General features: G+C 42.7%; 1 protein-coding gene across 3 annotated transcripts in view; it reads right to left on the bottom strand.

Annotated features, from left to right (window-relative positions):
• Positions 1 to 1799: 1799 nt before the first annotated feature.
• Positions 1800 to 27408, bottom strand: part of INPP4B (inositol polyphosphate-4-phosphatase type II B) — a 975417-nt gene continuing 949808 nt past the window's right edge. For all 3 annotated transcript variants that reach the window (XM_075543753.1, XM_075543752.1, XM_075543754.1), the window contains one exon: positions 1800 to 8113. In XM_075543753.1, the coding sequence (XP_075399868.1) occupies positions 7981 to 8113 (133 nt within the window). In that variant the 3' untranslated portion in view covers positions 1800 to 7980. The remainder of the gene's footprint in view (positions 8114 to 27408) is intronic.

Here is a 27408-nt window from a genome sequence, read left to right as displayed (position 1 = left end):
CCTGGCAATGTTTCCTTCTGTTGTGCCGAGGGTCGCTTGGAGTCAGGGTCAACTCAGTGGCACCCGACAACAACATCGTGGGGCTCTGTCCCCCAAGGTGAAGGAAGCCGGAACCCTGCCACCTTGAAAGAGTATATAACAGAAATGCGTCTCCCCTCAAAGCTTCATTTTCTACTCTTTGATTGTAGTGTGGCAGGTCAAACTGTCCAAAACAAGGCCGTATAAAGCCAATATCTGCAACACAGATGCAATAGTCTTCTGAGTAAAATACAAGTCATTGAACTTCTGTTTGAAGAGATTGAAGGTTTAGTGATATCTAATTAATGAACTAAGAAAATTATCCAGAGAGTTATAGTTAATATGTTAAGGGACACATTTTAAAAAAATTTCAACGTTAATGAAAATATTTTTAAAACTACTAATATATGAGAGGGGGTAAAGAAAATCATGGAAAAATGTAGTTAAAAAGACATGAAAATTTTTTAACTTTTTGAAGCCCTCTCAATATATCTGAAGCACAGTTTAAAATGAACTTAAACCTTTTCCAATGACTCAAAATGATGGTTATGGTTTTAAATTGTGGCATTAGGTTATGATAAAGCAATGCACTGCTATAAGCCATAACTTTAGAAGTAATATGTTATTCTCCAGGATTTATTTTTCAGGTACTGTTAAAATGAAGTTTATAGTATGTTACTGCTAATAGATACCTAACTTTAGTTTGTCAAATGAAGTCTGATACAGTTTGCATCACTCAGCATGTAAACACCTGTCTATCTCAGTGGTCTCCCAGCGTGGCTCCAATAAGTGGTGTCCTTCTCAGAGTGGGGCGTACGCAGCATTTTGAAACAATATTATTTCAAAAATGGGTGGTGAGTGTACAGACGAGATAGGGAGGACACTTTTTGGAAAAGAACACATATTCTGTTCGAGGCTTACAGTTCCAGAAGATTAGCATTAACTGGAGAATTCTCTTCAATCAGCTTCCTGGCTTCCCTGTGGGGAAACGTCAACAGAACCGCGAACACATGTTCTGAGCCCACGACGTTGAGTGGGACTATTACTCTTGAAACATTCTAGGTGCATTTTCATGAATGTGTGAGGTCAGGGAGAACTGCTAACTCCTCCAGTTGTGTGGAAGGCAGAGTTGTGTGGTAATTGACTGTGCCTGGTTGCACAATGGGGATACTTATTCAGAAGCCAAAAACCATATTCATGGGAAATGTGTGGATGATTGTACTGGAGAAGAATCAAGATGCTTGCTGCAGATCAGATGTGTTCTTGAAATTTTCCAGAAGGCAACACTCCATTCCCTTTGTATACCAGCAGAGGCATCAGCTAATTACTGTGCAACCAGATCCAGCTGAAACCCTCTGGAATCGGTTCTCTATTATTAACTGCTATAATAAATTATACATGGTTAGCTTCAAGAAGTTGATCAGCAAGAGTTATTGGGAATTTGAAGGTAGCACCGCATATAATCATAACAATAAAAATTGATGATTAGATCAGTGTTTAACTATTGACACGTAGTTCTTGGATCTTTTTATTGTGGGGGACATTGGTCCCACAGAATGCAGCCCTCATACTTTGTTAGTGCATATGAAACTAATCTAGGAACAATGTGAAGTTGGTTCTGCAATTGTAGTTTATCAGAAAATGAGTCTAATCTTTGAAAAATATAACTTAGACTACCACTTTGATATTTTAATTAAGATTTAGATACTGTTACATCGATGAAAATGAAAAACAAAGTATAATAAAAAGAAAAAGACAGAAACAAAAAATAAAAACCACATTTATTTAAACAAAAGTATACACACAGTGTACAATGACTATGATTTACATAGAAGAAAACAAAAACAATATTTCTGTAAATGCCAATATAAAATTATCTAGCTATCTGTGCCTTATCTCCTAAGAACACATAGTAATGGTTCACCTAGAACATATATTCAACACAAAAAAGAAAACAAATGTCACACTTTCTAGTAAGTACCTGAAGCATCTGAAAAATTAGATAAAATAACCACAAGAAGCACATGTGTACAAACATTGCACATGCACAGTGACATGCCAATGTCTCTAAGAGTTATGAAATCCTGGTGGTAGAGTAGGTGGTGTGTGGGCCGGCTATCTGCAGAGGGAGAAAGATGAGACTGTGTGCTCTGTCAGACTCACAGTCTCCGAAGCCCAGCAGGGCAATTCCACTCTGTCCTATAGAGTTGCTATGAGTTGGAATTGACTCGATGGTAGTGAGTTTGGTTTTACTTTTGGATGAGTTATAGGCCTAAGAATAAATCTTTGGGACATGTTTGAAAATTTCTTGACATGAAATATTTTTAAAATTCTGTTAGTAATATAAGAGCATCATTTTAATTAAAAAATTTGGTATGCAGATTACATAAATAATACAGCAGTCTTGCCAAACTTTGAGCTGATATGGCATGCTAGTCAATGAAACCACACATGGTCAGCATTACAGAATTGTTTTTTATTATGTCACTTTTTGATGTTAGAATAGTTTAGATATTTTTAACAATATTATGAATCTATTCACACTATAATGAATATGAAAGGTGGAAGTTTCTTGCTGAAATAACTATATTAAATGATAACTTATTAGCAAGGTATGATTTATCAGGCAATATCGTTTACATTGTCTTATTTATCTTATTCATTTTGCCTGTATATGCTCTTTAATCTAAACTTTGAAGTATGTATATAATCTATTAAGAAATTCAAACTCAAGAGCATTGATTATCTTATGATGTTTCTTATGTCTTCGACATCCTGAAGTGATCTGTTTGAGAGCTGACCTTTATGAATATTTTGTTTTTTAATTCCTAAGAAATAGAATTCGAAGGGTGATTAATGTGCACCATAACTCAGAGAGAAAAATCCAAATTTCTATCCTTTACCCTCAATGGGGCTGCCATGTTTTATCTTCCCATTTTTAAAGACTGTGTGTTTGGTTTTTTTTTTGGTGTTTTTTGCTTTGGGGAACATATATTTGGAAGGAAAAAAATAACTTAAAACTGCCAAAGAAGCTAAAGATATAATATAGTTGGACCTTCTTTAACAGGAAACAAACATACAGGTGTGGTGGGCAGAGCTTAGTGTGTGCAGCTTGCAGCTGGGAAAGATCAATGTGAATCCACACTAACCTGGTATCAGGCAAAGCCTCTCGGCAAATCACTCCTTTCCGCAGTACATCATTTGGAGAGCTCACGCTCACCGCAGCTAGGGAAGCCTTTGTTCAACATATCTCCTCCTCTCCCTGCCCATCACCTGTGTTTTTCAGACCAGCTGAACTGGTGATAAAAATGAATTTATTTCCTAAAAGACCACAAAAGGTGCTCTGTACATTGAACTAAACAAATGACAAAGCCCACTGATGGAAAGTCAAACACCTAACCCATTTGTGGTGATTTAGCACACTGCCAGGGCTTAATTTGTATAACAGTTTTTTTGTTTCAACTGAGCAATATTTATTAGAATCTGGGCATAGTTATAGGTTACCTTTTTTCTGGCTTTGGGCAAATGGCAAAATGATAAGCTTAAGAAATTGATAATGAAGCATATTTTCCGCGATGCTTTGATTATGCTTACAGTTCCCTGCATTTCGCCCTGAGTTGTTATTAGCTTACACTAAAGCTGCTAAAGCTGCTTTGCTAAGATTTCTCTTGCAGAACTTCAGAGAGAGAGATGTGCTTGAGTGTGTGTCTAGGGTGAAATAATTATGAATAATATATAAACATCAAGTATGATTTCTAGTGAATCAGCATCCTTAAGAGAGGGTAAAAACCAAAACTCAATCGTAGCCATCTCTTTTGGAAGAGAGATTGCACTTCATATGATTTTTGTCACTTTATACGGTTTCTAATAATTGGTTATTTCTTTGAGCAAATAGTCATGGTGTCATGTAGCAGTGTGCTGGTAAATGTTTAACAACTGGCTCTCTAGGGCCAGAATCCCTGATTTGTAGTATTTGCCAAATTCTGTGGTGTAAATCGTCCCCACTGTGGCCTGTTTCAAACTACCATCGTGATATTACTGAACACTGATATTACTGAACCTTTCCAAATCATTATATAGTATTCCTAAGGTACAGGCAGTGGGCAGAAATAACCACAAAATCATAAGTCATACAGATTAGTCAAACAAATAGATAATATATCATAAAATAATTAGGAAGCAATAAGTTTTGAGTATCCATTACCTTTGTCTTTAATATAACCTCTTCAACTCTATTTTTAATCCTCAATAAAGCCAACTCCAACACAACACTTGGATTGACTATCTTGACACAGTCTTTGGCCCTTATGTAGGGCGAGCGTTGACTGATTTGGAAGCAAGACACTACACAAATCATAAAGTTTTCTCTCTAGTCAAGTCTTATATAAAATGCCATACTTTGTTGAAGAAGCCGATACATTTTATAATGTAAGGTCTGGAGTTCTGTTACATGTCCTAAGCGGTGGTGGCTCATTTTAGTACATTTTGCCATTTGGATAGAAAGGGTGTTCTCACACACTGGAGAACTGAAGAGACCGAACAGACCTCATTATGTGCATCAGAGTTGTTTTGGTAAAGCGTGTACACACACACACACACACACACGCAAACCAAGGCAACATTTACAAGAAAAAGTAACCACAAGAGAAAGAAATGAACAGCTGCATCTAAATGCCAGTTGACTTCAATAACATATTTTAAATAATGATATTCACTTGTTTCACAGAACATCGGCAGGCTCTCTCTGGAGTTGGGTCCCTAACTAGGTCCAACAGACTCAGGATTCCATTCTCCTCTGCGTTTGGCTTTTTATTCCTAAAACTGTCCAGTAACCAATCTAAAATCAATCCTTTCATTGGATAATATTAAGAGGAAAATATATTTTAAAATAATTATGAAGCAATGAGTTTTGAGTATCCATTGTGAAACACTGGGAAGTGTCATTTTCTGGCTGCAATGTTTGCCCCACATAATCTCCCAAGTAGATTTGCTGATATATTTTCTAAATGTAAATGTAGATAGAAAAATATGACTGAGTCTGTCCTTGTACAATGGATTTTAAGACAATTTTTTGACTTATAAAACATAACTTTCAAAGTGGTTTTCCAAAAGAAGTGTTGGAATATCTCAGCAGAGGAGCAATATTTTGGTTGAGCTGAAGCACACATTTCTGATTAAAATACACCTTGGAAGTATACACAGATGAGCATCCTTTAAGGAATGCACATGACGACATTAATGATAAATAAAAACCGATGTGAATTTGCACTGCAGTACCCTAACTCTTTGAAGAATCTATAGTAGGACTTATTTTAAAAGAAAAAACAAACAAACTTAGAAATGCCTCCTCTAAACTCTACAGTGGGCTTTCAAGCTGATTAATTCTTTTTGATATACAAACAGAAATGATTGTTTATAAGATTATTTACATGAGAAGTCCCTTCCCCTATTTTGGAGCTCAGACTACTGTTTAGCAGACTGAAGGAAGCTTCAAGAGCCCTGATATCACAAGCTCTTTACTGACATCCAATGGGGAAATGATGATGCCAGGCCAGGATCTACCCTTTTGAGTGGACGTGAACAATTAGTCATTTCCTCAATGAAATCTAGAGGGGATACCAACGTGGAATACCAATCAGATCACTTTGTCCATGAACTGCTCCAGAGCACACAGGAGGCTGTGAGCCATTTGGCAACTTCCTCAAGTGTAGTGCTCCCAGTTCACTTAAGTATAATGATGAGTTGATGAACATTTCCAGTGTGGAAATTCTCAAAATGTTATCTAAAATGTATAATACTTTAATGAATTAAATGTAGAGGTTTGTGATCCTCATATCAAAAGCATCTCAGGCAAGGAACATTTGCTGTGGAAAGCTTCATGCTATCCATTGACGGTGTACCTAGTAATTAGCCTCTGGCATTTCCAGGGAGATTAATGCTCTGGATGGCATGCTCTTCGGATGAAAAATATAAAATAATGAATTCTTTAAGTGGTGACAAAACAGGTTTCATATTTTACAGACTTTTTACTACGAAACTTCAATTCCAGTGATATTATCCCGAGTTCTTTTTTACTGAATAGTAGTCTCCCTTGATTTTCAAGAACATGTAGCATGGTAATTTGAAGGAGAAACAAGCCCCAGGCAAGGAGGGTTATGAGAAGATTCTAATCAGGGTTCTGCATTGATCTAACTTAGGGGTTGGGAGCATATCCGCTTGACACATTAATTTATCCATTTTAATGGTGTTAGACAAGATGACCTTTAAGGCACCTTTGGACTTTCTGAGAATTTATGAATTGTAAGTAATGAAAACTGTGAAATTCAGTCTAACAGAAAAATAAGTGTTATAGTTTATCACTAAGAGCCTGAGTGGGATAGGTTGCCAAGCCAAAGGTTGGGTTTGAACTCATCCAAAGGCCCCATAGGATTTTTAAAAACTGACAAATTGCTGTCGTAAAGTTGATAGCTAAGAAATCCTTTAGGACAGTTCTGCTTTGTAACACATGGGACTGCCACGAGTGAAGGGCCAATTCCACTAAATGTATAATAGCATTCGATCAATTCGTTGTGATTATATAGGACATGTGTTATACGTTTGTACATATACTAACCTCTCCTCAGAAAGAGGCCTGGTGGCATTGGAATTAAACTCCAAGTTGCTAATCCAAAGGAAGTTCCAACCCACTAGTCACTTCATGGGGAAATGATGTGGCAGTCTGAAACCTTGGAAGCCCACGGGGGCAGACACATCCCGCTCAACAAGGTCACGATGAATTGGAATCAACTCTAGGGTAAAGGGTTAGATTTGGTGTTTAACCCATGTCACAGTGCTTATGCATACCATTTATACGCGAAGCCAAAATGACTGCTAGAAAGCAAATCAAAGATGTTGTTTAACTGGCTTTCATGCATCTAAGATACATGAAGACCAGGCTGATATAATTTTTCATTTTGAGCATCAATATACTCACAATTTATTATGTCTTTGCAGTTTTAGTTCCTTGCAGTGTTTTGCCTGTCACACTGTTAAACTTGCTATGTTGCCACTTCCACAGCTGGGCTTTTGTTTTGAAAAGACACAAGTGACGGAAGACCATTGGAGGCTATACTAAAGAAGAGATAGTTCCAACTTTTCTAGGTGGTAAAGATAGGTGCAGGCATATCTTTAAACTGCTTCAGTAATTAGGATTATGAACTAAATTACCTATTTCCCATTGAGTTGAATCTGACTCATAACTAACCTATAGGACAAAACAGAACTGCCTCATAGCGTTTCTAAGACTATAATCTTTTTTTTAATTAATCATTTTATTAGGGGGGATCTTACAAATATTATAACAATCCGTCATTCAATAGTTTTAACTGCACTTGTACATATGTTGCCATCAACATAAGGGCTATAATCGTGACCAAAGCAGATTTCCCCCCCAGTCTCTCAATGACTGTTGAGTTCCACCCACCCAGCTTTTGGTCAGCAGCCTAATGTTTAATCACTACACCATCAGGAGTCCTTGTGTTAACTTCTCCTAATTTCAATTCACTAGAAACATATTTAAAACTCCACCAAATGGATTCCAAGGTAATCGCGAGAAGGTTGTGAAATAGTATCACGTAAGCCCTTTCTCCCTTTTAATTGTTTGCAGTGGGAGCACCACTTTCTGGATCAGTGAAGTGCATCGTGACTGAAATGTAGGTGTACTTCATGAACTGATCACCATTGACCGGGGTCAACATGCAGAAACTTAGAACTTCAACTGGAAACATTATTCAAACTTTTCCTAGTGGGTTTCTTTCAAAGTCACATGCCAAAAACCAATTCGAATGATATTTGATGGGGGTACAACATCCTCAAACTCCGCCCCTGATAAACTCATGACATTACAGAAATGAAAACACGAAGGTGGGGAGATTCTCCACCAGCAACCTCATTGTGTTCCTGTTTATTTACATGTTGTTAAACTCAGGTGTCAGCTTTTCCATAGGTCCCCTCGGGAGGTCTGTAGAACTTGGGGAAAGCCATCAGCTGCAGCATGTTGAAGGCATACTTTCTGCATTTGATGTTCTTCAGAACATTCTCTATGCGGCAGCCTTCTCTGATGGAAAGGGAGAAAGCACAACCTCATGAAACACAGAATAAAGAAATAGGCTTTATTTGTTCAATGCAGAGTTGCAGCAACAGTCCAAGTAAAAATAACAGTGATTCAACTCTACATTTTTTTTCCCCCACAAGTGATGATACATCTTACAAAATTAAATCCTAGGCCAGGCTCAATACCATTATTGCCCTCGGAAAGAGATGATTAATGTCTCTTTGCTAACAGATACTTAAGGTTTAATAAACTCTTTTAATATAGTTGGCTTCACAATACAACTTTTCTTAAATTTCATAAATATATCTGCCTTTTATAGCTTTTCCACAAATTAATTTCTCACGTCTCTTTAAAACACATTAAAATCTACATGTAGCCCTAAGGATGCAGGTTCTAGGAATAAGGCATTTAATTTATTAAGTCTGGCCCTATAGATTTTTCAAGGGAAGCTTCACCTCTATTTAGTTCATTATTTTAGCTGTGCAATGAAGAGAGGGAATGGCTTTCTGACCAACCTAGTCCAGGTCTCAGCTTTATAAAGGGAGAGGGCTTGTACAGACAGTAAAAAGTGACAGGTGCCAAAGGGGTGCATCGAGACAGAAACAAGACCTTGTTAAAAAGAATAGCAAAGTACTTTGAGAACCAAAACAATTGTCACAAACAGGTTAATTTAATTACAAAACGTAAATATGAATCTCTCCATAAAGTTACTTGACAGAGAAGGGTTAAATGCAGAGAAGAAATGACTTTAGAGGTTCAAAGTCAAACAGAAGGCTCCATCAGCTGATGGCAACAATGATATTAGCACAGTGGAAATTAAATCTGCAACCTCCCACATCTCTAGGCCTCGACTCCAGGTTTTATTGTATTGTGCAAATTAAGTCTCAATTTCTTTAACAATAAATTTAATGGGAAGAGGAAAAGGAGGCTCAGAACTTCAAGCTTTCAGGATTCTGTTCTTTGTCTTATTCTAAAGACAATGATCTAAAAATTCTTCTTGAGCTAATTAACAGTGGGAAACACTTTTATTAATGAACAACAGAGCAAAGTAATTCACTGAATGCATAGTACTTTTTTGTTTTTAGGTTTTAGGAAAAACAAACAAAAACACAATTCAAACATTTTTTAAAATTTTGTGAATCTGAAAACGTAGAAATATTACAGCATCATCCCCCTAATTTAAAGTCTGTTGCTATTCGTAGAAAAAAAAGAATACAACATAAAACTTATTGGTATTTGGCTAATAGTAAAGCAAGACTTAAAATAAGCCACACAACTAGCAGGTGTGAGCTGACAAGAAGCAAGGCGACAGGATAGAAGTGTCGAGAAGTTGGCTTGTTGTCTGCTAGACAGCCTGTTTCCGGGTCATCGGAGTCGTTCAGTGCTCCCTGGGTTTGTTTGCTGTTAAACACGGGGATTTTAGGGAGGAGAGAGGAAAGAAAAACAGGAGAACATTCACACAATAAAGTAATGCAACCTTAAATATTCCGAAAAACAAACAACCTTATACAACATAACTATTTCAGATAAAGGTCTTTATGCTAACTAGCCCCAGATGCATCCGGTACGTTAATTTCTGACTGTACAAAAAGAAGATTCCTTTGCTTTTTGTGCAAGGGAGAGACACAATGATGATCTTTGCATTAATTGAGTCTGTGTCTATAAGGAAAACATCATAGCAGATATAAAGAGACCCCGCAAATAAAGGTTGAATCTGGGTCAGCCCATAATAAAGACTCTGAGAAACACACCTTTGGAAAAGGAAATGAGACACACAGAACAGAGTGAAGAGGATGTGTCTGGTGTATTTAAACACAGATTCTCATGGTATTTTACCTGGGTGAGGTATTTAATGTTATCAAGATTTGGTATAAAGATACAGTGTATTTGAAATGAATGAAGCATCTGACATGTCATCTTTGTCAACCATACTATTAGTTTTAAGACAAACAAACAAACTCAGCATCCTTTTCTTCCTCTAGCTCCTAAGTTATCTCATGCGCCACTAGCTAACCAGAAACCAAGCCTACTGTTGAATAGAGTCCAACTCAAAGCAGCCCCATAGGAGAGAGTAGAACTTCCCTGTAGGGGTTCCACTGCTTTACAAAGGCAGGCAGCTCCATCAGTCTTCTGTGGGGCCGCTGGTGGTCTTGAACTGCCCACCTTTTGGTTAATAGTCAAGTGCTCAACCACTGTGTCACTAGGGCTCCTTTCATCTAATTTGACCTATAGGTTAAACTCAGCTCGACAGAGGATTTTTGAGACTGACTGCAAACCTTTCCAGGAACAAGGAGCATCATCTTTCTCACAGGTAGTGGAGGGTGAGTTTCCACCTCTGACATTGCAGTGAAGAGTCCGATGCTTAACCCACAGTACTACTAAGGCGCCTTGCCTCTAACTTAGATGGGACCAAATCTATCTACTATGAGGTCTTAATCTGGAGAAAGAGCCATAGTTGCTGAATAACCAATTAGTAAATATTTTACATTCACAGATTGTGTCTTTTCTGTGTAAATAAAAAAGAAGGTAATTCTAATTCTGCTTCAGAGCAGTTCCAATTATGGAAAATTAGATGTAAATTACAAAAAACCCTTCTTTTTGCTGTTATATGAAACTTTAAAACAAAACAGAGCACCACCACAACCACCAAGTGTCACAGGATTGAGTCCAACTGCGGCCACTCTATATGTGCTAGAACCAACCTGTGCTCCAGCGGCCTCTCAATGACTGCTTTTTCCAGAAATTACCAGTATTCTCTTTCAAGGTTCTTCTCAAAACCAAATCAATCTCACAGCTATAGAGTAAGTGCTGGCTCCTAGCGACCCTCCAGGACAAGGTAGAATTGCCTCTTTGGGTTTCCAAGACTGTTTAGAGGAGCAGAAAGCCTTATACTTGTTTCTATTTTAAGGGATTGCTTTGACAGGCCTTTGAAAACAATATCATTTCTCCATCCTGCAGCTTCAGTAACTGCCCTTAAATGTCTGATCGTGTCACGTTTTACATGGTGGCAACACTGTCATTTGCTGACTTGGGACACAATGGTTACTGAGCCAAAAAGGGTGAATTTTGGACCTGCATGAGTTCCATTTTCCACTGTACATGTAACTTGATGTCAAGGTCTTGATACTTTGTGAATCTAAGAGAAGTTCCTTCAAATTACATTTCTTTTTTGTTGGTTATTTTTTTTAAATCATTTTATTGGGGGTTCATACAATCTTATCACAATCCATACATACATCAATTGTGTCAAGTACATATGTACATTTGTTGCCATCATCATTCTCAAAATATTGCCTTCTACTTGAGCCCTTAATATCTGCTGCTCATTTTCCCACTCCCCCTACCTCATGAACCCTTCATCATTCATATATTATTATTTTGTCATATATTACACTGTCTGATGTCTCCCCCTGCCCTCTTCTCTGCTGTCCCTCCCCCAGGGAGGAGGCTATATGTAGATTCCTGTAATCAGTTCCTCCTTTCTGTCCCACATTCTCTCTACCCTCCAGGCATTGTCACTCTCATCACTGATTCTGGAGGAGTTGTCTGTCCTGGATTCCCTGTGTTTCCAGTTGCTATCTGTATATATATTCTCTGGTCTAGCCAAATTTGTAAGGTAGTATTGGGATCATGATAGTTGGGGGTAGGAAGCATTTGACTATAGGACAGCTTTATGTTTCATCATTGCTACTCTGCACCCTGCCTGGTTCATCTCTTCCCCACAACACCTAAGCAAGGGGTGTCCAGTTGGCTACCATTTGGTTTTTAGTCTGTACTTTGCACTCACCCACATTTTAAATGATATGATTTTATCCTCCTTGATGCTTGATACCTGATCATGGTCACACAGGCTGGTGTGTTTCTTCCATGTGGACTTTGTTGCTTCTGAGCTATATGGCCACTTGTTTATCTCGAGCCTTTAAGACCCCAGATGCTACATCTTTTGATGGCTGGGCACTATCTGCTTTCTTCACCACATTTGCTAATGTACACGTTTGGCTTCATTGATCGTATCAGGGAGGTGGGCACCCACTGATATGGTTTTTAGCTCTTTGATAACTGGTCCCTTCTGTACCTTGTGGTCAGAAGGCTGGTGTTCTTCTTCCATGTGGTCTTTGATGCTTCTCAGCTAGATAGCCACTTGTTTATCTTCAAGCTTTTAAGACCCTAGACACTGTGTTTTTTGATAGCCGGGCACCATTAGCTTTCTTCACCACATTTGCTTATGCACCTGCTTTGTCTTCAGTGGTTGTGTCAGGAAGGTGAGCACTTTCAATCAATATTATTTATTACTTTAATTTTTTACACTAAAATTTTTTTTCAAAAGGGATATTAAACCTATCACTGTACTTATTTAAGGAATTCATAAAATTTACTTAAACCAGATATTACTTCTTCTATTGGCTTGTCAGAGTGGTAGAAATCCCTATATGGTTCACTTGAGAAAAACTGCTCATGTATTTGTTCAACCAATATATTTTAGAGGGTGTGATAGTTATATAATTTCATGTCAACTTGTAGGGGTGGTATTCAACCTGTCGATCAGGTCACAGACTGATGGGACCTCCTGGTGGCTGTGGCCTTCTCATAGGAATGTTCTCTTTCCCCGCCGACTCTGCCTTCACCCTCTGTTGCCTGACTCTGCTGGCAGCCAGATACCTGAACATGTGCCCACCATTTGAGCCACTAGATTTTGTACCCACTGACCTGCAACATCCCTGCCTTCTGCATCATTGCTTATGCCTGCATGAGTCTGCAGAGGGACTGATGGACAAGTATCAGACTTATGGACTTGAGTTGAACTGGGCTGGGCTGGTTTCCTGAGATATGAAGTTTCTTGATATAAAGTTCTTTCTTACACATGTATGAGTATCTCTGGATTTGTTTCTCTAGTCAACAAAGCCTGATGCCTAACACAGAGGATCACCTGTAATATTTTCTGGTAGGTAACTTACGTTTGTTTTCATTCATCCATCTATCTATCTATTTATCATGAACTGATTACATATTTCAGTGAAAGTGTTAGTTATAATTTATTGCTTTATCACTTTCTGCAACAATGGGCACAAACATACTAGGAACTGTGTGGATGGCACAGGGCCAGGCAGTGGTACTTTCTGTCGTGCCTGGGGTTGGTAGGAGTTCGAATCAAAGCCGCACTACCTAACAACAAAACCCATCGTAACAGTCCAGAAAGGCTCCTATTCCTTCTAAGAATAGTCTCAGCAGATAGACTCTAATCTTCTAACACTCTTTACTCCAAACATGAGGCATCAAATGAGAGAGGCAGATCCTTCATGTACTTGGCAATTAACTTAGAGGCTGACAGATGGAATGACCCAAGGCCCCCATGGGGGGGGGGTGAGAGCAGGGATGGGGGCCTGGTGATCCTCAACCTGCTTGAGTAAGAGCATATATTTAAATTTAGAAACTCCTGCATAGGGAGCAGATTCTGATGGAAAGCAGCCCTGTAAGAGCAGGGTGGAAATTCATCCACGGGTTTCAGAGAATGGAACTCTTTTAAGAACAGGAAGCCTGCGGAGCTGTTAGTTGTTTCCATGTTGTTTGCAGCCCAACACATAACCCACAGCCCCACCAGGGTCGTTGAGGAAGATCATTGCCATTGTCGACTCTGCGGAGCAGGTCTGCTTCCGCTCTGCACATGGGGTCACTGTGAGTCGGAACTGACCTGAGCGGGTCACTTTATACCAGATCGCTTTCCTGTTTTCTACCACTGCCACGGCACATTTACAGGTTTATTTTCTCGTCTGCATCTTGTACGTATATGACTTCCAAATGAAGGTTACTATGTTAAAAGGATTTCTTTTTTTTAATTTCAAGGAACAGTTTGATAATTAATATGATTAAATTTAATTAAGGTGTCTCACACATAATCATCCTATTTCTCAGCTGGAATTCAAAGGCTGCCAAAGAACATAAAGCTTAAGGTCATGCTCCTGTGAAAGAACAGACACAGGAGGTCTGAGGACTACTTTCTGACCTCCTGAGAACAGAGGCAGGCCTGGTGGGTTCCTCATCGCCCAAACGGATTTTTTTTCCCCTTCCCTAAGCACTCTGCAAGTGCAAACTGCAAAGGATGTGTTAAGTAATATTAGTAATTTCATCTCCAGGAGGTTATGACAAATAACTAATTAGTGGCTGCCTTGCCCGGTATGCTGACAATTCACTGTCATTAGCTTGAGCCGTCACGGGCTGGTTGAGTGCCAGGGAAGCAAATGACAGTGTTGCCACCGTGTAAAACGTGACACGATCAGACATTTAAGGGCAGTTACTGAAGCTGCAGGATGGAGAAATGATCTTTTCTTCAAAGGCCTGTCAAAGCAATCCCTTAAAATAGAAACAAGTATAAGAAAATGTCTCACTCTTAAACACATCACTGCCTACATGAGAAGGCATTTCCTTAAATAAAACCCGACATGCCTGCCTTGATATTTACTTATTCCCCCATCTTTTCTGTCAAGGATGTTTCTGCGCCCTGTATCACAAGTTGCCTACTGCAGGTATCGTCCCCTATCCCCCCTCCCCTCTCTTCCTCTGCTGGGTAATTATTCATGAATAGTTTAGCTATTTGATAGTGTATCCCTTGAACCACTATAGTTCTTCAAGTTCCCCTCCACGCAATATCACCAATTAAAACAGAATTGAAAATTCTTTCCTTCTGACCAGCAAGCTGATTTCCCACAATCCTCAAATGAGACCATTTCACATTTAATTACAGGCTCTAAGTTAAGAATTTATACCTATACCATTTTGATATTGTGGGCCAAGGTTTTAAAAGTCAATATCTCCTAGAGTTTCATTTGACGCAATCTTCATCTGACGAAGCAATGTTAATAGAGAATCTTGTGTCGGGTGCTGGCTGTTGAGTTCAGCCTGGGAGGGTTATAAAAATATAAGGCAGGTCTGATCTCAGTAAAGCAGCCCTGGGGTGGTGCAAACGGTTAATGTATTCAGATATTAACAGAAATTTTGCAGGTTCTAGTCCACCGAGAGGTGCATTGGAAGAAAGGTTTAGTAATCCACTAATGAAAACTCAGCCAATGGAAATCGTGGGGCGCACAGTTCTCCTCTGACCCATGTGGAACTGCCACGAGTTGGAGTCAACTTGATGATCACTGGTATGAGTTGGTGTTACTAGGATTTTGGGGACTGATATGAAGTCCCAGAACAATCAGTCTGCCAAGAGAAAAGTGACTTAAGGCACTCAGGAGAAAGAAATCAATATAAAAATCTACATTTGCTCAACAACAACAAATAACAGGAAAGGGATCCTTAGAGCGTTTTTCCTGGATCACAGTTCACTTATATCACAACTTCATAAGATTAAAGGAGAAGGACTTTAAAAAAATGTATAGCAATGTTCTCAAAATTGCATGAGTCAAAATACTCTAAACATCAAGACGTATGTAAATTTTAATATATGTAAAACACAATACACTTAAGCCAGAAAATGCATTACCCATTGAGGTTATTCCAACTCATAGTGACCCTGCAGCAGAGTGGACCTGCCCCTGTAGGTTCTGAAACTGTAACTCTGCGTGAGACTAAAAAGCCTCCTCTTTCTCGTGCAGAGCAGCTGGTGATTTTGAACTACTGACCTTGTGGATAGCGATCATCTTACTTATCCCTTACAAATAATCAAACAGTTTGGTAGTATTGCCCCCGCCGTTGGCTCAGCTCACAAGGGGAGCTACAAAACTTCCTCAAGTGTCAGTAACCCTCAAGGTACTGTAACGCTGTTCTGTCCAAAGTTAGGCTCTCGGTAAGCACAGATTTCCTGCTGCAGCTCAGAAAGAGGCAGATGTTTGTTACCGCCTACTGGCCGCAAGCTTGGAACAGTGACCTCTTAACATTACTTCCATCTTCACCTTCCTATAATTCTTTGAATCTCTTAGAATAGAAGAGGGTTCAGTAAGAGAGTCGATCAGTGACCAGAATCAAAGAACTCAAAGCCAGTGGACAATTTAGCTGGTTTCTAAAATTGTTTTTGCTCATGGTAATATTTTAACTTGTTTTAGATGAAAGGCCTACCTATACCCCTCCCAAAACAAAACAAAACTTGAAGAAACAAGAAAGGACTCTGCTCTGTGTATATCATGGTTTCAATTTCGTTTGCTCTTAGTACCATTTACACTCTTGGACACTGTTTTCAGTTAACTATTTTGGTTTTACAAAGGGGCTGGACAATAGAAGTATCTTTGTTTAAAATAAGCAAAACTCTACATTTTCAGATGATACGTAAATATTCTAAGGTGTTCCTGAGAAGACCATGGTGTTTTCAATCATTTCATATGTCTGCAAATGGTGGACAGTGTATAAGCAAGAAAACACACACACTCTTCACTCCATGAGTCAAATCCGATGCCTGGTGACCCTGTAGGACAGGGTAGAACTGCTCCTTTGGGTATTCAAGACCATAACTCTTCATCTTTCCCCCAAGAAGTGGCTGGTGGTGTCGAACTGTGAACCTCATGTTTAGCAACCTAGCACATAACCCACAATGCCACCAGGGCCCTTAGAGACCACAGAAGAATTAATGAATTTGGAGTTTGGTGTTGGTGAAGAATCTAGAAAGTACATAGGCTGGCAGAAGAGCAAACAAATCTGTCCCAGAGGAAATACAACCAGAATGTTCCTTAGGAACTAGGATGAAGAGACTGTACTTTGGACTGGTTATCAGGTCAGAACAATTCTTAGAAAAGGACACCATACTTGTTAGAGGGTCAGGATAAGAGGGAAATCTTCCAGAGGTGGATGGCACAGTGACAGCGACACTGGGCTCAAACGTAACAATTGTGGGATGGTGCAGCATTTCTTTTGATTTGTCTCTAGAATCGGAAGTCTCCAGGGCACCTAACAACAATAACAGCATGTAATCATTTTTCTGATGAGACAAAACGTATATATTCCAAAAAATAAAATGCAAGAATAGAAAAATAAATGGTGTAATCTATAATGAAAATGTATATGGTTTTATAAAGGGAAAGAGAAGTGTGAATTGAAAGTTCAGTTGTTCCCATAACATCATTGCCAGAGCAGGTTCTAGTTTCGATTTTTGGCTTTCAGAAGAAAGCATACTTCAACCAGGTCTAGAAAAAAATACATGTCATAAATAATTAAAGGAATGAGGTTTGTTTGGTCTGGATAAAGAAAGGTAACATACAATAGGAAGGCTCAATGTATGTTAAACATCGCAAAATAATTTTTCATACAAAACATTGTCTTTCCTTTGTTGTGTGTCTTTTTCTTCTTCATATCCTCTGGCTGACATTTCAAACTTGTGCCTCAAGGATATTAGCAGTGATGAAAACAAGAGCTTGCTAAATGAAATAGATTTGCCTTTCATTCTAGGAAACGGAAAATGCTACCGTGCCCGTGGGAGGAGAGAGAAAAAGGCTAGTTCAGGGGAAAATGAAGACAAGAGACGTAAAGACAGAGAGAACGGGGAAGTGAAGAGCTGGGACAAGATAGAATAAGCAGTGAGAGATGGACACGAGACAGAAGTGATCCCAAACTCAAATGACCGCACTGCCGCCGGGTCCACCCCCAACTCCTAATGACCCAAATGACAGGGCAAAATGCCCCCCGGTGTGGGAAACACAAAGATGTCTCCCCCAAATATATGCCAAACCCAAGATGCTGCTTGCTACACATGGTAAATGACTGTACACTAGGTCATTGGATGTAAGTCACAGCTTACTCTCCTCAAGGGTAGCAGCCATCTAGAGCAACCAGACTGTATCGTCTGACTCACGCTAAGTAGCGCCCACTCCCTTCTGATATTGTGCCCTTGAAGGAGAGCCCGAAGGCAAGTCTGGGACCACTCAAGGATGACTAAGGTTAGGCTACTATATTGAGTCTAGGGTCCGCCCATCTTGCCACATATGTACCCCTCTTCCCTCCCTTTACCATTGCGTGGACACCCCCAGGCCATCCCCCTCCTACTGCTTGCATTGCATATGTGACAAACCCTTCTCATGACATACATTGTCATCTGTAATCAGAGGGCTTGCATGCTCCCACAGACATACAAGCTTTGCTTAGAAATAAAACCTCACGAGAGCTCTCTCCTGCCCGCTCATCTCCCACCTCCACGTGGACCACCAAGAGGAGCTGAGGTGAGCATGCTGCCATGACATGTGTCTGACTTCTTTATTTTACTCTCTCTCCTATCTCTCTCTGACTTTATTGTGATCTTTATGTAGCTTAACCATACAATTGCACCTAGCGCACCCGTGGTTAGTTGTGGGGGGCTGGCTAGCCCCCCACATCCTGTGAGTTTCCAAGAAGGAATAGAAAGCCTGTTTTTTCTCCCTCAGAGAAATTGATGTTTTCAAACTGCTGACCTTATGGTTAGGGGCCCCGTACGTGCCAGGCAGGAGGGACACCAGAGTGGTAGCTTTGTAGACATCTGAGAGAAATGACCTTTGCTCAATTTGGCCCAATATCTTGGTGTTTTCGGTTCTCAGACTTCGGTTCAGAAAGGAAGAGTCCTGAGAGCAGCACCGTGTGTAGGAACGGGGCTGACCGAGGGCTCACCAGGAGACGGAGAGGTCTCCCAACTGTTATCGCAGTCTCAGAGCTGTGGCAATGTGGGGTCCTGGTACGACTACCAGCACCAGCGCCATGACAAGCTGAATAAAACCAAAGTCTGGGGCAGGCCTAAGTTTCAGATTCCTGGTCACTGGGGCAACCCTGTCAGATGAGGCATCGCCTCTTCCAGACTGACCAGTAGGGTGCAGCGCCAGAGCATAACCTAACCAGTGGAATTCAAGCAACAACCTGCCACCGATTGACCAGTCAAGGAGGTATGCACAAAACTGCTCCCAACCACCACTGGACAACGCTGGCGCCAGAAGTTTTCTCCAATGAATTTGAAGAACAGCAGACTACCCCGTGCCCCTTGCCCCATAAAAGCCCAGTCAGCAAAGGACTCGGGGCCAATCCCCTTTGGATGCTGGGTCCCAGCAGCGCCGGGCAGCGGAAGGAGGGAAGCCCTAGCTCAAGCCAGCGAATAAACTCCTTTTGCCACTTTTACATCTCAACTGGTCATGATTATTCCATGCGCTGAAGTTAAGCTCGCCTTCTTTCCCCGAATCTAACATTTGGGGGCTCGTCCGGGATCTGAGATTGAGAACACGGGATCTGCCGCGGACGCATGGACCAACCTTGAGGTAGGAGTTTTTCTAAAATTCTGTCCGGACAGGTTTCTGGGTGGTGCCGTTAATCGGGAGCAGAATACGACCGAGGTGGGTGCGCCAGAGAGGTCACTGGTTGGGTTCAGAGTGAGAGCCTCCTGTGCCCCTGGTAAGTTCCGGTTAGAGTCCGGACCTGGGTTCCAACAGATTGGGTCTGGTCAGCTGGGGAGGCGTTAGGCACCTCGGAGAGTCTACAGACACTGTGTGGCCAACTACTTTGTTTAGTCCGTGTCACAAGTTGTTTGTCTGTCTCGCTTTTGTGTCACTTGTCTTGTCTTTAATCACTTATTTTTCCACAGCTATGGGAGGCTCCTCCAGCACCCCATTGTCCCTATTGGTGAATAATTTTAAGGAAGGTAAGACTAGAACAAATAATCTTTCGGTGGAAATCCAAAAGGGGAAACCAATCATTTTCTGTCGTTCAGAGTGGCCAACGTTCAGAGTTCGCTGGCCGAGTGAGGGGACCTTTAGTCAAAAGATCACCCAGAAAGTAAAAGACATTGCCTTCCAACCCGGACGAGAAGGCCATCCTGACCAAATACCTCATGTCCTGGTGTGACAGGATTTGGCGCAGAATCACTGCCTGAAGATGCAGAAGAGACCTGGCAAGCACCGCCCCCTTATGGCCCAGCCCAGACTCCTCGACCGCAACTGCCCCCCACCAAAAATTTCCCCTTCAACGCCTGCCCCGCGCTCCCACCTTCACCTGTCTCCCTATTAAAACTCCTGCAGGGCCTGCCACTCATTCCCAACAGCGATTGGGCAGAGATGTAAAATCCTCCAGTTCCAACCCAGTGTCTTGCTCTACCCAGGCCCTGCCACTGAGGGCAATTGGCCCTGTGCGGGATGACAGCGAGCAGGCCCTCCAATACTGGCCCTTTTCTATTAGTGACTTATATAACTGGAAGTCTCAGAATGCTAAGTTTTCCAAAAACCCTCAGGATCTTATTAACCTCCTAGACTGTTTTGTTCACGCATCAGCCCACCTGGCATGATTGCCAGCAGCTTCTCTGTGTTCTCTTCAACACAGAAGAAAGAGAGCGAATCCGACAGGAGGCAGGTACCGGGCGAAGATGGCCAGCCCACAATAAACCCTAGAGCGATCGACTGGACATTTCCCCTGGAGAGACCTGCATGGGACTTCAATGAACCAGAAGGTAGGGAGAGGCTCCGAGTTTATCGCCAGGTTCTCATGGATGGTCTCTGAGAGACAGCAAGGAAGCCGACCAATTTGGTCAAGGTAGGTGATGCGAGGCAAGGTCCCCAAGAAAGTCCCGCGGCATTCTTAGAACCCATCATGGGACCTTTCAGACTATATACACCCATGGGCCCATCGTCTGAGGAGAGTAGGGCTGCAGTGATGATGACTTTTATTAACCAGGCTGCACCAGATATTAGAAGAAAAGTACAGAGGGTAGAGAGACTTGGGGGAAAGACTTTGAAGGACCTATTGGAAGTGGCAGAAAGGTGTACAACAATAGATACCCCAGAGGGGCAGAAAGAGAGACAGCGAATGGAAGATCGGAGGTTTCAAGCAGGTGAAACAAAGGAGGAGGTCAGGGAGGTAGCTAAAGTAATGGTAGCAGCAGTGGCTGCAGGAAGAGGCCAAGAGCGCGCCCAGGGGAAGGAGCGGGTACAGGGTCAAGCTGGACAAGGACCGGTGTGCCTACTGTAAGAATCGAGGTCATTGGGCACGTGACTGTCCGGAAAAAGGGCATTGGAAAGTGGTTAGAAGGGCTGGGAATTGGACAAAGAAATAAGAAATAATAGACCCATCTTTTATGCAGGAACCAAAGAAGATAGTGACTAGGGGGGATGGGGTTCGGAACCCCTCCCCGAACTCAGAGAAACTTTATTGGCTGACACAGGTGCAGAACACTCAGTCCTTACCCACAACAATGGAAAACTGTCATCTAGTACCAGCTGGGTGCAAGGTGCCGTGGGGACCAACTGTTACTGATGGACATCTAACTGCAAAGTGGACCTCAGCATGGGAAGGGTGAGTCACTCCTTTATGCTCATCCCTGAGTGCTTAACACCCCTGCTAGGAAGAAACATTTTAACCCAGTTAAATGCCCAAATATACTTTTAAAATGTACAGGTCCGCTTGACAGACTCAAAAGGGCGACTTTTAACTACTCCACACCACAGACCAGGATGGTTATCAGTCCTTACACTAAACTGGCCAATGAACACAGACTATTTCAACCCAAACCAGGCCCCTCGGGGGCCGATATCAGCCAATGGTTAAAAGACTTTCCAGAAGCATGGGCTAAGACTGGAACACCTGGATGGGCTCGACATTGCCCCCCCCCCATTTTTATTGAACTCAAACCTGGGGCAGAGCCGGTCCGAGTCAAACAATAACCCATGCCTCTGACGGCAAAGGAAGGGATTGCCCCTATCATCCAGGAAATGCTAGAAAAAGAGAATCCTGCGCAAATGCAAGTCCGCCTGGAATACACCGCTCTTCCTGTCAAGAAGCCTGGTGGGCAGGGAGATTGCCCGGTGCAGGACCTGCGCGAGGTTAGTAAGCGTGTGGTTGACATACACCCTATGGTGCCCAATCCATATATGCTATTGAACTCGCTGCCCTCTACTCATAAATGGTACACAGTGCTGGATCTAAAAGATGCTTTCTTTAGCCTTGTTATGGCCCCCAAGAGCCAGGAAATCTTCGCCTTCAAGTGGACAGATGAACAGGGGGGTTCCATGGACAGTTGACCTGGCAGAGACTCCCACAAGGTCTGAAAAGCGCACCAATTCTGTTCAACAAAGCCCTGCACAAGGACCCGAGTGAGTACCGAGCCCAACACTCCTCCCTTACACTACTGCAATACGTGGATGACCTCCTCCTGACAGCCCCACCCAGTCTCCGTGTCTGGCAGGAATGCGAGCTCTGTTACAGACTTTGGGGTCGTTGGGGTATCGGGCATCGGCTAAAAAGGCCCAAATTTGCCAGAGGGAAGTCCCTTACCTAGGATACAAGTTAAAGGATGGACGGCGGTGGCTAACTGTAGCTATGAAACAAACCATGCTAAGCATTCCCCCTCCTAAAGGGCCCCAACAGGTGAGAGTGTCTGGGTTCAGTGGGCTATTGCAGGCTGTGGATACCAGGGTTTGCAGAAATCACCGGCCCCTCTATGCGGGAAGTAAGAAATCCAAACAATGGGAATGGAGCATGGCCGTGGAGCGAGCCTTTAAAACTTTAAAAAGAGCCATGCTGGAGCCACCTGCCCTTTCATTGCCAGACCCATCCAAGCCGTTCACTTTGTAGACGAAGTAAAAGGAGTAGCTAAAGGGGTCCTAACTCAACTGCTTGGGCCCTGGAGAAGACCGGTGGCCTGTTAGTCAAAAAAACTGGACCCCATTGCAGCCGGATGGCCGGCTTGCCTGCGGATTATTGCTGCAGCTACCATGCTAGTGAGAGACGCAGACAAGCTCACTCTGGGGCAGGACCTGGTTACCTATACCCCTCATGCTATAGAGGGAGTTTTAAAACAACCTCCAGAGAAATGGATTTCATATACTGGGCTCACTCATTACCAAGGACTGTTATTAAATGCACCTCGAATAACTTTTTCCTCTCCCACTCTTTTAAATCCTGCCACCTTGTTACCAGACCTGGAAGCGGGGCCGGTGGAACATGACTGTGCTGAAATTCAGGCAGAAATCCACCTGCCCAGGAAAGACCTGACCGACAGGCCCCTCCCCAATAGTGAACTAGTGTGGTTCACAGATGGTAATAGTTTCATGCAGGATGGTAAAAGTATGCTGGGGCAGCAGTTGTCACTGCAGAAGTACAAGTGGTGAGGGCCGACCGTCTGTCCAAAAGGGTGAAGTAATCGTGCTAACAAAAGCCCTGCAGCTGGCTGAGGGTAAAGGACTAATGGCCTTTACCGACAGTAGGTATGCTTTTGGAATGGTGAATATTACAGGAAATTTGTATAAAGAAAGAAGATTCATAACTGCTGAAGGAAACGAAATTAAAAATAAGACTGAGGTGTTACAGCTACTGGCAGCCATGACACTGCCAAAAGCTGTGGCGGTGGTGCACACACCCAGCCATCAAAATGGAAACTCCATGGAAGCTGAGGGCAATCGTGCCGCAGACAAGGAGGAGAGGAAGGCTGCGGTCCAAGAAGAGGAAGGAGATGGACCTGGAGAACCAAGAGGGCAGGTATGCCTTGTTCATTTCGCTCTTCCAGAAAATGGGGTCCCTTCCAAGTGTGCCTGGCTACACAGCTGAAGAAGAACCGTGGGCCAAACCAAAGCTCCAAGCCCTAACTGAAGAGGGCTCGCCGTGGCTAACAGCCCAGGACAATCTTGCCCTTCCCGCTGAGGTGGGACGAGAGATGCTGTACAATTTACACCGCACCCCTCATTTGGGGAAAAGGAAGATGCTGCAATTGTTGGAAACTGCCAAACTACACTTCAAAGACCAAGGACTGACTGCAGAACAGCTGGTGAGCCAATGCTGTGTCTGGAAAGAAATGAAACCAGGTAAAATTATAAATGTGTATCAAGGGGCTAGAGAAAGAGGTAAGCAGCCTGGGCTACATTGGGAGGTGAATTTCACTGAGACAAGGCAGGCAAGTATGGTTACAAGTACTTGTTAATCTTCACTGATACTTTTTCAGGTTGGATAGAAGCTTTCCGGACTAAAAAGGAAACAGCCCTGATAGCAGCAAAGAAGGTGCTAGAGGAAATAGTTATTAGATATGGAATGCCTCAAACAATTGAATCTGATAATGGATCCGCTTTTGTAAGCGAGGTCGTTCAAAATTTGGCCTGAGCCTTGGGGACACATTGGAAACTGCATTGTGCATAAAATCCGCAAAGCTCGGGCAAGTGAAAAAAATGAACAGAACTTTAAAGGAGACTCTAACCAAATTAGCCTCCGAGACTGGTGAAAACTGGGTGACTCTCCTGCCATTTGCTATATTCTGTGTGCAGAATTCCCCCTATGTGCTTGGATTAACACCTTTTGAAGTAGTGTATGGTAAACCACCCCCCATTATCCCTAGAGCAGTCAATCCGCCTATGCAGGGCCTGCTGAGATATTGGAGGCTCTGCATCCCTTGCAGAGGGTACAGGCCAATGTTTGGCCCGCTATCCAGGCCATTTACCAAAATGCCATGGAGCAGGCCAGTGAAGCTGGAGCTCAACATTAATGTTTGCCTGGGGATTGGGTTCGGGTTCGAAGGTTCCATAGCAAGAAACTGGAAACCAAATGCAAGGGGCCTTATCAGGTTGTTTTAACTTCTCCCACAGCCTTAAAAGTAGACGAGGTGGCAGATTAGATTCACCACTCGCACGTACAACCCGCCAGCGAACACAAACAGGAACAACAGCAAAACCAGTGGAAGGCTTCATCCCCCCCAGAGAACCCGCTACAAACCAAATTGACTCGAGTGACCACCTGAACATTGCCAGACCCTGGATGGAGACACCAAGGACATGGCTTTGTGTTAATGGCCGTTATAAACAAGGTGATGGCAGACTCTAATTCCCACACACCGGATTTCCTGACATGGGAAATCACCAATTTGGAAACTCATCAAGTTTATAATAAGACCCCGAGAACGGCTTCTCTCAATACATGGTGGGCAGACCTCTATCTCAACTTAGAACAACTCCCCGGAGACCTGCGCGGAGTGACCATCTACGGTGGCGGAGGGTAAACCTGGCAACAGGAAAAGCAGATATCTATGAGCCAAACTGGGTTTTATGCATGTCCAGGGTTTACGACTGGGAAAATAAGGCACGAATGTGGGGGGTTTGAGTCTCGTTATTGAGCACCTTGGAAATGTGTCACCACCAACGATGGGGAATGGAAATGGCAGGTAAAATCTCTTTTCTTTAATATGTCTATGTCCAACCTTGTTCACACACCAGGTATGCTCTTAACTGTAACCTAATACGTGTAACGTTCACAGAGGAGGGAAAAGGGGACAGACGATGGGTCTTGGGACTCTCCTGGGGAATATATCTTACCAACGCCCGATCATAGGTATGGTAATACAAATTAAACGTAAGGTTTCCCCTATTTCAAAAGCTGTAGGCCCCAATCCAGTGTTAAAAGTTACCCAAACCCAGCCAGCTAGCTAGCTATATCCCCAACCACCACAGCCCTCCCAGGGAATACTCCCATAAATCCCATTAACACACATAAGTGACAGTAACCCCCTATAAAATATGATGACCATGACATTTGAAACCCTAAATCGCACCAGGCCCTATGCTGCTGAGTCTTGTTGGCTATGTAATGATATCCAACCCCCGTTCTATGAAGCAGTAGGAATAGCTGCCCCTTTCAACGGGTTAAGCGCAGAGGCCCCCAGGTCCTGCAGATGGGATCATAAAGGCCCAGGACTGGCACCCCAGGCAGTCACTGGAAATGGAACTTGCATAGAAAAGGTGCCCTCTAGCCATGCTCAGTTCTGCGCTAATATCTTCCCTTCCGTGAATACAAGTGATCAAATTAAATCGATAGTCCGGCGCTCAATGGGTGGTGGGTATGCTCTAAAACTGGACTGACTCCATGCCTTAGCTTATCTGTCTTTAATGAATTAGTAGAGTTCTGCATCATGGTGCTTTTGTTCCCAAAAGTTATTTACCACCAAGAAAAAGTAATGTATGACGCACAGACAAGGGGTATGGAAGATACCAGGCTAGCCAGGGAAAGGCAAAAACCATTCACGGCAGTAACGTTGGCTACTCTTTTCAGCCTGGGTGCAAGAGGAGCAGGAACCGGCATCTCATCCTTGGCAGTACAGCACCGGGGATTTAATAGTTTAAGGGCGGCCATAGACGAAGACATAGCTAGAATCGAAGAATCTATCTCCCATTTAAACAAGTCACTAACCTTCCTGTCCGCGGTAGTGTTGCAAAATCGCAGGGGACTAGACCTCGTGTTCCTCCAGCAGGGAGGGCTGTGTGCAGCCCTGGGGGGAGATTGCTGTGTTTATGCCAACCATACCGGAGTGGTAAGAGAGTCCATGGCTAACATCAGGGAAGGATTGGCCAGACGGAGAGGAGCACGTGAGCAAAAGAAGGGATAGTGTAAATCATGGTTTAATGACTCGCCTTGGCTTACCACCTTGCTCTCGACTTTGTTAGAACCCCTAATCGTACTCTTGTTCATTCTCACTTTTGGACCATGTATTGTAAACAAGTTAATTGTTTTTGTAAAAGAACGTGCCCATACTGTCCAGTTAATGGTACTACAACAACAGTACCACAGGCTGGATCCTGACCCCTGTCTTGTAGTAGAAAAAATACAGAATGCCACTCACGAGCAAGAGTGCTTGTAAAAACATAAAAGGGGGAGGGTCTCTGCATAGCATTGAGGAAAAAAAACGTGCTGTTCTTACACAAACCATCCCTAGACTAGAGTAAACGTAATGTAACCTGCTAATTTCTCGCTTCTGTGCACCTGATTATTGCCAAATCAGGTTGGAGTATGGTTACTCCAAATAGTGACAACATAAAAAGGGGGGGAATGTGGGGACCTGGTTTAAAACTGCCAGCACCAGCGCCATGACAGGCTGTATAAAACCAAAGTCTGGGGTAGTCCTAAATTTCATATTCCTGGTCACTGAGGCAACTCTGTTGGAGGAGGCATCCCCTGTTGCAGACTGACCAGTAGGTGCACTGTCTGAATTCAGCCTAACCAGTGAAATTCAAGCAACAACCCATCACAGATTGACTAATCGAGGGGGCGCGCGCAAAATTACTCACCAACCACCACTGGACAACACTGGCACCAGAAGTTTTCCCCAATGAATTTGAAGAACAACAACAGCCTGCCCCCTGTCCCTTGCCCCATAAAAGCTCAGCCAACAAAGGACTCAGGGCCGATCCCCTTTGGACGCTGGGTCCCCGCTGCACCGGAGAGAGGGAAGCCCTAGCTCGAGCTAGCGAATAAACTCCTTTTGCATCTCAACTGGTCATGATTATTCCGTGCACCCAAGGTGAGCTCGCGTTCCCTTCCCAAATCTAACAGCAACAGGAAACCTCAAAAGAGAGACTGACCTTGCTTTAGCCTGGATGAGTGGAAGCTTGAATTCAGAATTA

The sequence above is a fragment of the Tenrec ecaudatus genome, chromosome 3 (genome assembly GCF_050624435.1).
Source record: "Tenrec ecaudatus isolate mTenEca1 chromosome 3, mTenEca1.hap1, whole genome shotgun sequence".
Taxonomy (NCBI): Eukaryota; Metazoa; Chordata; class Mammalia; order Afrosoricida; family Tenrecidae; genus Tenrec; species Tenrec ecaudatus.
Note: the sequence above shows the minus strand (reverse complement) of the source record. Positions and strands in the feature narration are given on the sequence as shown.